The sequence below is a fragment of the Bemisia tabaci genome, chromosome 6 (genome assembly GCF_918797505.1).
Source record: "Bemisia tabaci chromosome 6, PGI_BMITA_v3".
NCBI lineage: Eukaryota > Metazoa > Arthropoda > Insecta > Hemiptera > Aleyrodidae > Bemisia > Bemisia tabaci.
The window spans coordinates 34882260-34898936 of NC_092798.1; the positions used below are offsets into that span (position 1 = coordinate 34882260).

Below are 16677 nucleotides of genomic sequence, written 5' to 3' on the forward strand. Positions count from 1 at the left end.
GTTTTGACGACTTTCTAAAATTCCATTTGTCCATACCTGTAGTAGAGTGTACCTTGATCACTTTCACTATTAATAACATCATGCTAAATTCCGGCCTTCTGCCAATAAACAGTTCTCTTTCGGTCTAAAAATTCATTCGCGTTACTCGTGTCCGGACACGATTGCCTGCGGTCCGGGTGCCGCGGATGAATTCTTCAAAATTTCAATAAAGTAAATGTTCGTCTCTCTCTTTAATTAGCTCCCATCGCGCTACTCGTGACCGGTCACGATTGCCTACGGTCCGGGTGCCGTGGACGACCCTTTCGGCTAATCTTTCTAGAAGACTTACATTAAACTTTCAAAATGTTCTTTGCAAATCAAACTTTTTATGTAAGAACGACCTGAGTACACCTTATTTCTGTTCTTTTTCTCATTTTCAACAATATTTTTCTGTATTTCTCTCATGCCAACATAAACTCGAGGATACGAACTAACTTTTTTTCACCTCAGTCAATGCAATACCTGATAATGTAACAAATTGGTACCGTATTATTCGATCGCTATTTTTTGGAATCACGATTTTGCTACTCGGTCCGTTTTTGCACCTAATTCTTCAATGCAAAAACATTCGAATGTTGACACGGCAGAGGAGCAGCGAGGATGACTCAGTCGCGCAGGGAGGCGCGATTCCACGACACCCCGCGAGTTGAGGGCAGAGCACAAAGCGATCCCGGATTCGTCATCAATGTCTCGGCGGTCCCCGCTAACTGTTGAGCGTCGAGCGAGGGGTGTCGAGACCTCGAGAGAGGAAGGGCCGGACTCACTCCATGATTAATGACTCCACGGGGCGTCTTGCCAAAACAAACGACGTTATAATCGCGAAAGTTGCGGCCTTCATTAAACTCCGGATCCGGCCCTGCGAGTATGATTTCCGGCATCCGAGGCCGCCGCCACCCCCCGGTCGCAACCCCCCCCCCCCCCCCCCGGTTCTGCCGTGCTAAGGAAGAACGTCGTATGAGCCATCAGGCGTTGCCAAATTTCTTTCGTAAAACAAAGAATGGAGATGTTGCATGTGTGAGGAATTTGTGATTTGACTGTTGATTTTTATGTATAAGTTCGCGAGAACCACGATGGTGCCACTGGTTTTCTCTGAAATCAACTCCCGAGCTCAAAAAAAGCTCTCCAGTTGAGCCCAAAATGGAGGAGATATCCCACGCTATCCCGAGAGTCCACCTCTACATTAAGACAAACTCTCCATGCAAAGATAGGGAGCAAATATATCAGCAGTGATGCCGTGTTTTCAGTTTTAGAGTCCCCAAATAAAGTGGCAGCCCTGTCAATGTATTTGCTCCCTATCTTTGCATGGAGAGTTTGTCTTGATATAGAGGTGGACTCTCAGGATAGCGTGGGATATCCCCTCCATTTTGGCCTCAACTTGAGAGCTATTTTTGAGCTCGGGAGTTGATTTCAGAGAAAACCAGCAGCACCATCGTGTTTCTCGCGAACTTTTACGTAAGAATCAATAGTCAAATCGCAAATTCCTCACACATGCAACATCTCCATTCTCGGGAGAATTTGTGAAATCGAATTAAATACTGAGCTATTGGCCGATTTTCACTTTGACGGTATGCTAACTCAGGCCATGCTTCAATATTAAACGATGTGCCAGAGGATGTTTACATTTATAAAACTGTATTGATTTCTTATTTTTCACCAATCTAATGCCGGAATCACACGCTGAGTTTGGCAGCTGAATATGGAAGTCAACAGTCAGCGCTCAACAGCTGAAATTTTACTAATTCGAGTTATTTTCATCCAAAGTGCATCAAATCTATTCGAATAGTTCAAACAAATCCGACATTATCCTATGGTCGCTGAGAATCGTTGCTGAATTTTGTGGGACACGCGCAAAATTGGTATCGGGCTGATGACTTCTACATTCAGGCCACATTCAGCGTGTGTTTGCAGCATAATGTAAAATGTTTAGAAAATCCTTTTGCACATTGTTTTTTATTGAAGCATGGCCCGAGTTCGCATATCATCGGGTAGTAGCGGGTAATAGGTAAAAATCGGGTAATAGCTGAGTATTTTATTTGATTTCATGATGAGTAGTCGAAAACTGCAATTTCAAAATTTGCCAATATTTCTCCTCCGATTTTTCGGAGTATCTCGTTCGAAGTTTGATGTAAAAAGTCTGAAAATTTCAAAGAAAAAGACTCAAGACTGTCTTCAAAAATGGTTGTTTTCTGAAAGAAAATTTGGCAACATTCGAATGCTCATACGGTGTTCTTCGTTAGTGCGGCAGTTTGGGTCTGATGGCCACGTCAACCCCGCAAACCGACTTAAGTTGTCCCGCCGCGAAACCTGTCAGACGGCCGTCCGTCGGGTCAGCCAAAACGCTGTTGTGTTCGGTAATAACAACTTAACTCTTGTGTATTTCCGGTGGAGATTTGTGGTTTTGCCCAGCTTGGTAGAGCGTCGGAACGATTAGAATTATGAATTGTCAGGGAGGCTCGGGTATTTTGTTCGTCGAGCGGGTGGGGTGAACGATCCGGGCTTTGAGGATTAAACGCTTTGGTTTTGCATTCCCCCGAGAAGAAACTTTGATAGGTCGCGTTTGGAAAACAATGGATTGACATTCATGTTATATATCCTGAAAACCAAGGACAAACAGAGAATCTCCACAATTAATCCGGCAATGGTGGAAAATTGTATTCAAAAGGATTTTTTGATTGATAGGTTCCGTTGGCACTCTAGGCGCTCTAGCAATCGTCATAATTCACAGAAAAATTTTCCTCAACGTGAGAAAATTCCGAAATTTTTTTGGTCAATGTTCCCGAATTTGCGAGTGATTGGGTTCTTTTTAACAACAATAGCGTATGTAAAGGTGCATTATAATTCAATTATTTAAATCCTGACGCAAGGAAAAGCAAATAAAAAGATAGTAGTAAGACGTAAAATTTATTTCGCTCCAAAGCGACTATTAGCTATGAGGCACCTGAATTGAGGTGGAACTTAATAATATAATATAAAGAGTCTGGTGTATGAATTAGTAAATAATATTTTCCAATTATTACCACTTTTAAACTGCAAACTTCAAAACGTCTCAAATCTTTGTTTGTTTGTTCGTTTGTTTTGTTTTTTTTAAATTTCCAGACCTTTATTTTTGTCAAGTTCTGCTTAAAAAACTTCTCTTAGAACTGCATCTACCATAAAAAAGCCTAAAGTCATACGCGGAAAAAGTAGACTTTTAGGTTATTCGTTTTATCTTTGATTTTTACTCTACACATATGAAAGAACAATATGCTAATATTATATCAAAAACTAAAATAATATCGTTCCGAAAACGTACTTTATAATCACGCCAAGTTTAAATTCTACTCTCTCTCTGCTCTCAGCAGGTCTGGGATAGACTAATTCTATCCATCTCGCTACTTACTGATGTTAATGATTTAATTAATTATTCTTATCTCTCTGTTTAATGATTTGTATTATTAAATTAAGAATTATAATCTCTTTAGTTGCTGACGTTTACGGACTGGTCGCAACATCCAGATTTTACGTTTTTTATTGCTGAGGAACTTTTTTCCGTTGGCGGTTAATTTTTTTTGGTAGGTCATTCCATGAATGATTGCTTGATTTTCCATATATTCCCCGCATAATTAGCTTTGATGTACCATAGTCAGGAGTCAGATTGGCCAGATTTCGGAGTTCAGTCAGGGTCAGGGTTCGGTCCAAGAGGGTTTCTTTTTACTCTTTTGTTTTTGTACTTATTCGAAGAGGATTTGGAACATTTGTTGCATATGTAGATGTCACTTTTTCTTCTCATTCCAAAATTTTGCAGTTCGCTAGCGGTTCTCATTTTGTGAATTATACCGCTCAGCTTTAAGATAGTCTCTTATATGCTTTCTCTTATTCGCAATATGGCCAATGAATGACCCGCAAATGTGGCAGGACGTTTCTCCAGTGTGGGTCTTTTTGTGCTCAGCTAGTTTCTCTTCGCTTGGTGAAGTTTCCCCGCAAGAATCGCAGACTAGAGGTCCTTGAAAATCAAAGACATGCACATGTGAAAAAAAAGCGACAGTGAAATTCAAGGAACAGAGCTTATCCCCCCCCCCCCCTAAAAAAAAACTTCTTTGGATTTTGCACCACGGCGCATTATATATCTTGGAATGTTATGCGCGCACTATAAATGATTCATGTAAATTGACGTGAACGGGTTTTGTTCACCTAAAAATATACTCGAAACTCGAAATACTCGATTTTTCTCGAATGAAGCTACCTTGTCTAAAATCGATCTCAAAGTCGTCTACAATGGATTGTTCGTAACTGTAGTGCTATCGAATGAAGTTTAAACAAATTGAAGTATGTTATGTTATAATTACTATAGGATTATTATGGGATTAATTAATATAGGACTTATAGATGTAGAAAACACAATTAGGTAACGCGGAAAAATTTGAAATAGTATCTACCTCCTCGGGTGGAGTGAAACCGACCAGTGGCGTGGCGTGCTTTGCGGTATATCGATTGATCTTCCATTTAAGTCTATGGAAGAAGATTGATAAACAAGGTGTTCGCAACGAACACCTTAATAATCGATTCTTTACCATAGCTTCAAATGGGGGAATATCGATAGTCAATCATTCACGCCTCGCCACTGAAACCAACTCTTTTCAAAACGGACATTTTGCTCCGTCCCCAAAAGCAAAACGAGCTATTTTGCCGTGCTAAGGAAAAACACCGTAAGAACCTTCAGGCGTTGCCATTTCCTTCGATAAAATGCGAATTTCTTGGTGAACTTATGAATATTTTCCACCCAATTTTTCCAATAATTTTGTTCGCAATATCACCTAAAGATCCTGAAAATGTAAAGAATAAATATTCATAACTTTCCCCAAAAATAAACATTTTATCGAAGGAAATTTGGCAACTCTCGGATGTTCATACGGCGTTTTTCCTCAGCACGGCAGTATTGGGAGAGGTTGGACATGGAATTTTTCACTTAAACCCCAAATTTTGATTTTTATTTCGGCGTATTATTTTCAAATTCTATCTTTCGAGGGAAATTCTACTAGGAAACCAATGGAAGCATTTTCAGAATTCTACGTTCCGCATAAAAGAAGATATGCTTTTGAAATTTCCTCATCATTTCCGATTTTATTTCTGATTCGCTCCGATGTGCGGCACCGGGGTACATATTAACTCGATTTTATCCCAATCTCATCGTTTTATGACTGTGCGTGTACGAGCTTCGGTACGGACATGTTCGACGACTGCCTTCTCACATTCTCGTTATTTTTGATACCGAATTTAAACTTTATTAACAGAAAAATTTAGTTTGAACTCATAACTTTTACTTTTCATAAAAATAACTTTTCCACAGCGGTTACGGGTCGTCCCGCCCCTTTGTTAGTAATGAAATAAGTGTGGAAAAGTTATCTATTGAGCTTGACATCCATTCGTTAAAGAATTCTCAGAGACAATTTTATTTTTCCACTTACGGTTGGGGTCCGGCTCTTTTGGTCCATCTACAAAGAAAACAAACCGAGAGATTATCGAATGAAAAACTGGCAGAACGAGAATGTACGACTTTATCGGAACTTGAAAAGACGAAGTTCAAACTTTAGACTTTTCACTCCGTTCACAAAAAAGTGAAAAAAAGGAGCCGCAGCTACTCTGGCTCCGTAAGAGGGAGTGCGCCCCTGGTACCCGCCTTTTATTACGGCTGATATTTTTAGCTTCAGCAAGACGAAGTGTTCAACAATGAACAAAACATTTCACTGCATTTACAAAAATTGAGCCGCCCCCCCCCCCCTCTTCCCAATCCAAAGCGCCTTCGGCGTCTTCAATACTTTGGTAACGTATTGCATGGTGTCAATGATCATGGTGTCAACAAACACAAAATCCGATCATGGAGTCAACGATTATTGCCATCGTGCTGGTAGTGAAACGCAGAAATGGGCCCTGAGCATGCGGTGTCAACGATCACGATGTCAACATACAAATATCTTCCTTATAAGTGAAATTAAAACGTTAAGTCTACAGGAGAAGTTTGGGTCACGTATGGATAGATCAGGTTAATTTAGGTTAGGACATGTACTTGCGGTTAGATTAGGTAGGTGAGATTAAAGTTAGGACAAGGCGCATAAGTGCAGTTTTCGAAAAAATGAGAAATTAATGATTTTAAGTAAAACTATTGTCTTAATGCAAATTATTTTAAAAATTCGCTCCCAAATTCCAATTTTTAAGCATCAAACAATCAGTTTGAACTTTCTCTATCCGCCTTAAGGATCCATGTAATTTCGAAACTTCAAACACGTATTTCTCGTTACAGCAATAACTGCACTTATGCGCTTTAACCTCCAAGCCCCTCAGTTCAAATGGACGATATTTTGAAATGAAGGAACTACTTTTCCAGCTTCTTCGTGAAAGCACGTATGTGCATAGGGAAACTAACGGCACATACGTTGTCTCTGATATAAGTCGGCAATAGTAGTTTCGAATTGAAAAATGTTTTCCAATTAAAACAGGAGAGAAACATGAGTGAAATAAGGAATGGTACAATTGAATGAACTCACCTGGTCCATGCTTAGCTTCCATATGGTAGTTGTAGTGCTTTTCCGTCTTAAACATCTCATAGCAAAGGGTGCATGTAAACTTTGCGAGGTCAATGGTCTGATGATTTAATTCGTGTTTCTTCAAATCTTTGTCTCGTTGGAAAGTTCTTTGACACCAGCGGCACGTTGGGAGTTGACGAGTCGTCTTATGGTTTAACTTCCATTCGTGGTGCCTCAAAGATTTTTCATCTTCGAATTCCTCTTTACACACACCACACGTCAAAACCCAAACTCCTTCCTCTAAAATATCCAGGGAAAATGTTTACATTAATTAAGGATTACCGAACGATGGGCCGATAGACTAGACTAGACTAGGAATTAAGCACTAACAGCAATGCTTTCTCAACAGACTTCAACACAGAAAACGCTGAGCAGATCGAAAACTTTACAAAATCAAGAGGTGATCGAGAAATAAATGGCCGCAGTTTCCATTATAAACAGCGAATTCAAACTTCCCGCTTACAAAAAACTAAATTACCGTAGACCAAATAAGAGATATTAAAATCAACCTATACGTTCGACAAACAACCAGATCTTGGTTTTACACTTGTTCAGACAAGGCCCATTTTCATTAAGTGTGCTAGCGGTCAGTTTCTTTTGGATTTGGAGAACCCTTTAAAAAAACTCCCTTCAATAAATTTTGAAACAAATGGACATATTAAATCAGAAGGAACTAGGTGCATTTGGGCTGGGACTTGCATGTACTCTCATGAGTTTCAAGGCTCACGCCACAGTGCACATTTGATTTACAGTTAGTAACGTTCACACACTGAATCACGGACAGTAGGTTTCCGAAAAAAAGGTCTACTCAAAAAGTGTCTACATTTTTTGGTCTACAGTCAAAATGTCTACAATCAAGAGGTCTACTTTTAGTATGCCGAAGAAAGTAAATGTCTACATATGTATAACGTATCTATTGAAGGAAAATGAATACACGATGATTCTTCTCCATAGATACGACTAAAGAAGTAACAGATGTGAGTTCACTCTACCTATTCCATTCAGAAGTGAACTTTCTGAGTATGGACTTTTTTTTAGAAGATATTATTATGTTTAGACATTTTCGTAGTGGACTTTTCAGTTCTAGACATTGTAAATGTAGACCAAAAAATGTAGACTTTCTGCTTGTGGACATTTTTGCTGTAGACCCTCTGTCTGCATACCCACACACTGAGGGGTCGAAAATCACTAGGTTCAAAAATAGTGCGAGTAAAATTTTGTAGGTCAAGTATTTTAGGCTGAAAATTGAAGGCCATTTGTTTTGTAGGTCCTGTGTCTAGGCTCTAGGGACCTTGGATACGAATATAACCTTCCTCTGATCCTTCGTAGAATACCCTGGTATCATAGGTTAAATAAAAGGTGGACCGATCCCCACAGAAAAAATTCAGCAGAGGATCGCCGGACTCACTTCTGAAGTGCATCCTGATATGACCTTTGAAGCGATCCATATTGGCCAGTGTATCACCACATTTTCTGCATGTAGTATACTCTTTGTTAAGCTTTTCGTGTCTCCATTTATGAACTTTTATCGTCGATTTCTTTGTGAATGCCTTTCCGCAATCGGGACACGTCCAGGCCGGGGTGTCTTGCTCTCCACCTTCAAGAACGATAAACTTAAATTATGATAATGAAAAGCAAGAAGACAATAGAGCGGCGAAAAATGGCCCATTAGATAAAGTCATGAAGAGAGGACAAAAACGCATGTTGAAATTGACAATGGGCCATGGCATGAACTTTTAGGACCTGGAGTCCTGGGTCCGACATCTCAATATTTCATCATTGCTCTCCCACTTACGTTGTCCAATGTAAAAAGGTGCAACGTAACAAGACACGACACTCCGAAGTAAGTGAATGGGTTATCGAAAAATAAAGGAGTTCTCTATGGATCTGTGGCGTGGCGTGAATTGCGATTTATCGATTGTTATGTCATTTAAACCTATGGAAAAGGATCGATAAACAGGGTGTTCGCAGCGAACACCTTAATAATCGATTCTTTACCATAGGTTTAAATGTCAGAACAATCGATACATCGCAATTCACGCCACGCCACTGATTCCTAGAATTTTCAATATATCCTACGGGGCTCTAGAGAGCCCACGGAGAAGCAGTGAATAGTTGTAAAGGAAATTGAAGTAAATTATGCGTACCTTCATTCTCAACTCCTGAGGGACTCCTAGGCGGAGAACCGAATTCGGAGAATGCTTCATCGTTCAAATACTCCTCCCCACTGAATGGTTCATCCTGAGTGTATCCTGGAGGTGCAGTGATTGGTGAAATTGCAGGGTATCGTGGACTTGCGGGAAGTTGTGGACTTGTGGAAAATAGTGGACTTGGGGGGTTTAGTGGACTTGAGGGCATTAGTGGACTTTGGGGAAATTGTGGACTTTGGGGGATTCGTGGACTTGGGGGCCTTCGTGGACGTGAGGGACTTCGTGGACTCGGGAGAATTAGTGGACTTGCGGGAATTAGTGGACTTGAGGGAAATCGCGGGATGCTATAAGGTGCATTTTGACCAAACGAAGGATCTAACATTTCCCTTACATCGAATGATTCATCTGTAATGTGCCCAGGGGGTGGACTGGGAGAACAAGTTGCAGGTGTTGAAGTTCCAAAAATTGAATCCAATGAGGGATCGGTCCTGAAGAAATCGTCCATATTGAAATTGGAGTTTTCAGTAGGATCCGAAAGCGTGGTATGCTGAGGAGTTCTTAGACGGGAATATCCCTGAGGTGCAGAACCTCCAGGGTATGAAGAACCTCCAGGATATGAAGAACCTCCAGGGTACGAGGAGCCTCGAGCGTATGGATCACCCCCTGCGTGTGGAGCACCCCCAGCGTGTGGAGCACCCCCAGCGTGTGGAGCACCCCCAGCGTATGGAGCACCCCCAGTGTGTGGATCACCCCCAGCGTATGGGGAGCCTCTCGCGTATGAAAATCCTGCAGCCTGCGAAGAGCCCCCGATTGAAAATGGATTTGCTCTGCTTGAGCCACCTCCACTGTCAGTCCTGCGTTTCTTAGCGCTTCCTTGGACAGGCGCTTTACCCTTACCCTTGTCTGCCCCTCTCAACGCGGTTGATCCGGACGGGGGTCTGTCTTCGTCGGACCCTTCTGCCAGGGTCGGCGCGCACTCGATAATGGTCCGCGGTATTTGCGGGACGATACCGCACGGGTTTGGCACATTGACGCTGCATTCGTAGAACTCCTCTCCGGGTATTCGACGGCACTTGGCGTCAGACCATACTGGGCAGCCGGTGTTTATTTTCAGCTCGTCTATGGCACGGAACGCTTCCTTGCATGTCAGGTCCGTCGCCGCTTTGATTCTCCCGTCTGTTCGGCTGTTAATGCCGTGGCACTGGTTCGCCGCCGTGAGTATATAGTCGTATTGCGCCTGCGTATAAATTGGATTACGTTTTGCAATGAAGAACCGCTATCTCTGGCTCTCTCATAAAAGCACATATCTGCATACGGAAAACAATGGCATGTATGTTGTTTCTAAAATGGGCCGGAAATAGTGGTTCCTTATTGCAAAATGAAATCCAATTCAGAGAAGGAAAGCGATCAACTCGTCATTGGAGTTCACTGGGAATGGATCAATTCCACGAATTGCGGAAATAATTTTCCAGGAACTGCTGTGGCTCACATCGGTTACTTTGAAAGCTTGGGATTTTTTGTGTACAGCACAAGTGCCGAATGTATTCGTGCTCATCGTGGACGCTTTGAGTACACGTACTGCAAAGATGACTACGGTTTTTTTTTCCAAACGCGTATATTTTTTTCGTGGTAATCATACGATTTTCAAAGCTGGGAAAAATGTAATACTACTGCATTTTTTGTAATACTGCTGGATATTTTTGTGCCACCTACTGGATATTTATGTCTGTAAGTTTGCAACGCTGTAGCGCGTGGGAAAAATTTCTTCGAACTTGCGATTGCAAGCAAAATTCGTGTCTTGTGATAGAGACTAACAAATCGAACTCCAGACAGGATCCGAGGAAGGGGGGAGGGGGGGGGGGGGGGGGGTTAATTGGCATTTTTGATAGCCATCTTCCTTCCCCTTCCCGCCTATTTCTTTGTATTTTTCTCCCCTTTTTTATTTTTATCATCATCATCTCTCTGTATAGATCTCTCTTTTTAAGGGGTTAATTATCTGTTTTATTGGGGCAATATCAAATATACGAACTTATCAACCGATGAACCATACATTGAAGTAATGTAAAAATAATCCTTTTTTATCCACATATCGAATAATTTTAATTGAATTTCAAAAAAATTCAAAAACTTCAAAGTGAACTTTGAAGTTAAATTGTTGCCAAAACGGTAAGAAAGGAAACACTGAACTTATTTCTTACCGCATCTCCATGACTGTGAAGTAACATCAAAGTGAACAGCGTCAACACACAGCGCGGGTAACCGCACTTCTTTGGCTTCATCCTTGATAAGAATTCTTCTCCAATCCACCAGTGATTGGGAATGCTTCTTGGCCTCAGAAGAAAACGGCTTTAATATACATTAGGACACTTACAAAGGAAGAAGGTCATAGTGTAAAGAATGCTTACACCTGAATGATGAATAGACGCAGACGTGGCAGAAAAAATCACTCCAAAAATACTACGCAAAAGACGGGACTGAGAGTGGTTGGCTTAAATTCCAAGAAACATTTTTTTATCGGATCGACGTGTTCCCCCCCCCCCCCATTCTCTACTAGTTCTCCACTTGCCCAAGTGTTTTTTCCGGAGCTCTCGACGTTAAAGGTGCTAGAATGAACTTACATTTTTCCAACGGGCGAAAAAAAAATGCATTTTTTTACTTATTTTCTTCATCGCGTATGTTTTTGCCGAGCAACTTCTCGGTACCGGATGCTTCAGCCAAACAACGCGCCCATCACCGGCAGAGATTACGCACCTCAGCGGGCTGATTGTTGAAATTGATAAACAAAGCGATAGACAAAGAAGATTTAGGGAGTATGGAACGATCCTATCGGTTGAAATGGGTGGTCCTTATAGACTAAGGGGGTAAATGATGGACTAACTATCGGGTCTCTCGTGGGTTGCCGTTCGTTTGTCTATTACCTATGCGTCCTTTGTCCATGGCAACCACCCGCTTCCACCGATAGGTTCCCTTCATATCCTTTGTCTTCTTTGTCTATTGCTTCGTCCATCAATTTAAACAATCAACCCGCAGAGCAATCAACGGAGGAACGCTTTCAAACGTCAATCGGCCTATATTTAAATCGAAATTTCATCTAAAACTAAACAATACACCAAACACTGCAAAAAAAACACATTGGATCTAGAGTCCAGACTTTTGAAAACACTGACAAGAAAGAATACTCTTGATTCAATCGGAGTTTTGCTTGAATCAAACGAAATCCGCTCAAATTAAGAGGCTTGGTTCTTGATCTCAGCTAAAATCTGATTGAATCAAGAGTACTTTTTCTTGTCGATGTTTTTAAGAGTCTGGACTCTAGATCCAATGTGTTTTTTTTTCCAGTGAAGTTCCTCGGTAAAAACTGAGCGAGCTTTGTTTTCCTCCATCCATCGATCATTCGACACTTTGAGTTATTCTCGCAGAAAACAACTTGCATTTATTCTTTCATCCGCTGGAAAGATAATGATCCACACAAAGAGGGTGGCGTAAATGCAGGGGCCAGACGCCACTGCTCGTAATATTACGCATTGCTGTCGCAGAAAGCAAGAGCCTTGCTTGTGTGTGGTAGGCGCGATAATCCTGAGTGTCTGTTTTGTCTCACAATTGCAGAATTGCATCGCCGGCAGAGATGTCAAATCGTCGCATAGTCGGACGTATTTCTGCGAAACGGAACTATATCGACGGCGTAAGTCCGCAATCACATATCTCGTTTGCGGTGTCTGAAAATCTCCGCATCTACGCTTTAAGACAAACCTCGTTAAAAATGATTGCCATTTATAAGTCATAACTTTGAACTTTTGTCTTTTACTTTTTTCCCAGCTCCCAGTAATCCCAGCAAGCTTCTTGACTTGGTCATTTTCATCTCTGCCTATGTTTTTGCTTGGTTTTTTTCCGGTAAGAGAGCAGGTTAAATTGACGATGCTGGGACCAAAATAATTTTTTCCGTAAAAGTAACATATAAGTAATATTATAGTAAAAATTTTAAAATCCATAAAATTGTAAAATTACGAGAGGCCTACAGCCCGATTGTTGGAATTAGTTTTGTCCTTGTCGGCAAGATGTGAAATGACGTAGCCGGAATGATCTGTGCCGGAAATGTATCAACTTTCTAGGTCTATTAATAAGACTAGTTTCAGTCGAGATAATTCATTTATCTAGAAGTTCATTCAATCTAATTCACTTGAAGAATTGTCTAATTTAACTATGATGCATTTTTCTAATTTTGAATGTTAGTATTAAGTTTAATCTAAGTTGACCCGTTTGTTTGCCTTTTTGCGCATTTTTAACGAATAAAGTGATTTCTATTTCTATTTCTATTTCTTGATTTTATCAAAAGCTGCACTTATGCGCATTGCCTTCCAAGCCTGTTAATTTATTAGGAAAAAAGCATACATATATGTATATGGGATGTAAGAATAACAACGGAAATAATCCAAGAGCTTAGAGGTTATTCCATTTCCCTATCTGGCAACTACCCCTATATAGGGGAGGGTTCCTGCTCAGTGAATTCTGACGGAGACTCCCATTAGGGGCGAGACACGGCGGTCATAGCTCGATAATTGAGGTGTTATTGCGGCTCTAGACGGGCTTATAGTTGTCATAGTTATTTATGGTTATTATTATTCGACCGTCTCTCCCAAGTATTCGCACATTTTTCATTTCCTCGCAAACGTCTTCAGGGTGCACTGGCACTGCAAGCTCCGTCAACGGGGCCTTCTTCAGCATGACAGCACTCGCGTGAAACGTAATGCGGTAGGCACAACGCATCGGTCGATCCCTTTAGTTTAATCACCGTATTCCATGTCGTTCCTAAAGGGGAGTCATGTGTTCCTTTCTTCACCATGTAAAATTTAGTGTCGTTGAGGTACTTACGCTTTTATCGGGTTCTACTGGGGTGGGTTATCGGAAACTTTTTTCTTTTTGGTCGATTCCGTAGACATTTTTACGAGACGAGAGGATTTTTAAAAATTCTGAATTATAAACTTTCATGAGCTTCTTAAAAAAGCAAGAAGTTTTAACCAACAGCTTAAGCATCATTTTTTTTTCTTTTTTCTTTTTTCTTTTTTTGGGAGAATAATAAGGGGAAAACAATCATGTCCGTCATATTAGGAAGATATGGAAAAAACAAAAAAATTATTTTATTTTTTGAAAATCCACCCAGTAAATCGTGAGGAAAGTGTACCCAAGTTCAAAAACTGATGTTTTCAGGAAAATGCCGTTCGACGTTTTGAACACGAAGAGGGATCGCATCTCTCTGTGCGTCACAAACTTTGCATAACTTATTGAATAATCGAATATATTGAATAATAAGTAGGAATCGAAAGGCTGGAAAGCATACGTAAAGCTCAGCCCCACCCTCCTCCCCCTCGTAAGGTACCGCAAGGCTGTTAGAGGCCCCTCTCTCCCACCCTAAGATCTTCACGTAATTTATGGACGGCCCCTAATCCTTTAATATTTTAAAATCTTATTATGACATAAAAATGGAAAAAAAATTAAAATTTAAAAAATATAAGGAAGGAAAAGAGGGAGGCGATGCAAGGAGTCGAAAGGCGAAATTTTCTAGTTCAGGCTCTGTTTACACCTACCGCAGTATCACGTCATAGAAGATGGGTACCGAACCGAACTTGCAGTGTACGGTGGTTGAAAGACGATAAACGAGGCTTTCATACAGATGAAGTATAAACGTAACGGGGAATCTTCAACCAGACGACTTTTTGAATAATAATGATGAGATAGCTGCTCCAAAACTGACTTCAACTTGTAATCCGAAACAACGCTCCGGTTGGTTGCCATGGTGACCTGACCTCCAAGATAGGGCAGCCGAGAGCTTTGGGCTCCCACCTGTGTCGGCAAATGCATCCGATGAACCTTTTTGCCAAGAGGTGCTGGAAACTTCAATAGCGTGGAAGAAGTCGGGGTTATGTATATGTATTGTGAGAGTATGGCCAGTTTTTTTACCATGGACCGCTTCTTCATTGATTGCAAAAAGTAGGCGGATATGGTGCTCTTATGGCTGTAATTAAATAAACAAAATGGCGATTCAGTGCAAGTGTGGTATTACTTCTGCCTAAAATGTATTCATGTAATCATCGTGAGATCTAATGACGAAAAAGACTTTGTGACCAATTACAGGCTAAATTAACATGAAAATCTGAAGAAAACCATAATTTGAGCTGAACCAGAAAGAGAGCATTGGTATAACGATTCATCTGTTGAATTTTGTGGCAAGGAGGTTGGCATGCACCGTGCTAAGAAAAACGCCGTATGAGCCTTCAGACGTTGCCAAATTTCCTTCAGTAAAATGCGAATTTATTGGAGAACTTATGGAATATCTTTCTCCTAATTTTTCATGGAATTTCATTCGTAATTGACTCCACCAATTATCTGAAAATTTCAATGGAGTATCTTCATAACTCTCCTCAAAAATAATATTTTATCGGAGGAAATTCGGCAACTCTCGAATGTTAATACGGCGCTTTTCCTTAGGATGGCAGAATAGGGCAGTTTGTTCACTTACGGCCGCAAGAGCACCATGTTAGCCTAAAACCTGCAGACTTAGACGCCAATCGGTACACTTTCCTGTACTATAAAGATAGGAATGACCATGCTCTTTCTATGTAGGTACTCTAGGCGAGGTAACTAAAAGAAAAGCATGGCCCAACTTAAATCGACAAAGCGAGGTGTGCGGAGACTTAAATACATAACTTGATATTACATTAAAGAATTCGATTATTTAATATTGATAACCGTATTTAATTTTCACTACAATTTTAGTGAATGCAAATGTGGACTACTCAGCAGATTCCTCTAGTTAGTTTAAACTACCTCCAATTTTTTTTAAGTTTGAAGAGTTTCTTTCACTACTTGAATAAGAGTTATTCTAATAATAAGGTATCTAATCCTAGTTCTTATACAGATTCAATTTTTATTGATAAGATTTTTCAAAATTTAAAAATTTTGCTAAAAAACGCTTAAGGCTTAAAATCGCTTAAATCGTTTAATCGCCTAAGTCGGACATTGTCAACGAAGTATCAGTATCAGATAGAATATTCAAATCCGTATAAATTTAGTAATCTAAACCTTTTGTCAACTTTTTTATCATTGCAATTTAAAACAGTAGTCCGATTGTTACATGTAATCCGTGATATCCTCGTGATACGAGGATTTGGGTGGTTTTACGAGGGTAATTTACATCGTAGAATTGATTACGGATTTCCTCATAGTGGGTACCATTCTAAAATCAGGAAAATAATAAATTTTAATAAATTTAACCCTCCTCGGATTCGACCCTGGACATATCCCATGAAAAAGTCCGTGGAGACGACGATTCCCTGAGTCGTGACGCCATTAATCATGAAAATCAAAAACCAAGACACAGTCCTTCCTCAGCAAATGAGACGCCTCTATTAAATGCGAAATCAGTCGGAAACTACCAGAAATAAGGCTTTTTTATCAGGTTTTGGACGATGTTACAATCGAACACTACGGGTATTACTTACTTTTGATTTTAGATTTAATTTGACAACATTGTCGGCACACCTGCTCTCCACCATCCGCCGCCGGGAAAAACGCGGCTCTTTAAATATTAACAAATCGCGTAAACTGCGAAATGTAAGTAGGGTTGAGTTTAAGACCGTGCTCACCCACAGAGTTGCGGTATGTATTATATTCCGACATTTTGAAGTGAATTGGGACTCTAACTGTGAAAACGAACGATTTGAGGAAAGTCATGTGACCTGATTCGACAAAGTTCTTAAAAGAAAACTATCGGATTTAGTTACAGCATTTAAACTCTTTTCAAATAGTGACGCGTTGACCAATATTACTTCAAAAAGTAAAAAATAGGAGTAAAGTAAAAGAGAGAGAAAAATGTAAATTGAAAGAACTACAATATTATGCAGGTTATTTCGGATCGGATAATATTACAACAC

General features: G+C 40.4%; 1 protein-coding gene across 2 annotated transcripts in view; it reads right to left on the reverse strand.

Moving 5' to 3' along the window:
• Positions 1-8554, reverse strand: part of LOC109042963 (uncharacterized) — a 41841-nt gene extending 33287 nt beyond the window's left edge. Inside the window, exons 1-4 of one of the 2 annotated variants that reach the window (XM_072302057.1) lie at positions 8008-8554; positions 6561-6839; positions 5484-5510; positions 2946-4021 (exon numbers count right to left, since the gene is read on the reverse strand). In XM_072302057.1, the coding sequence (XP_072158158.1) occupies positions 3828-4021; positions 5484-5510; positions 6561-6839; positions 8008-8047 (540 nt within the window). In that variant the 5' untranslated portion in view covers positions 8048-8554 and the 3' untranslated portion in view covers positions 2946-3827. Of the gene's footprint in view, positions 1-2945; positions 4022-5483; positions 5511-6560; positions 6840-8007 lie in introns of those variants that run through there. The other variant, XM_072302058.1, reaches the window with a different exon arrangement.
• Positions 8555-16677: the final 8123 nt, after the last annotated feature.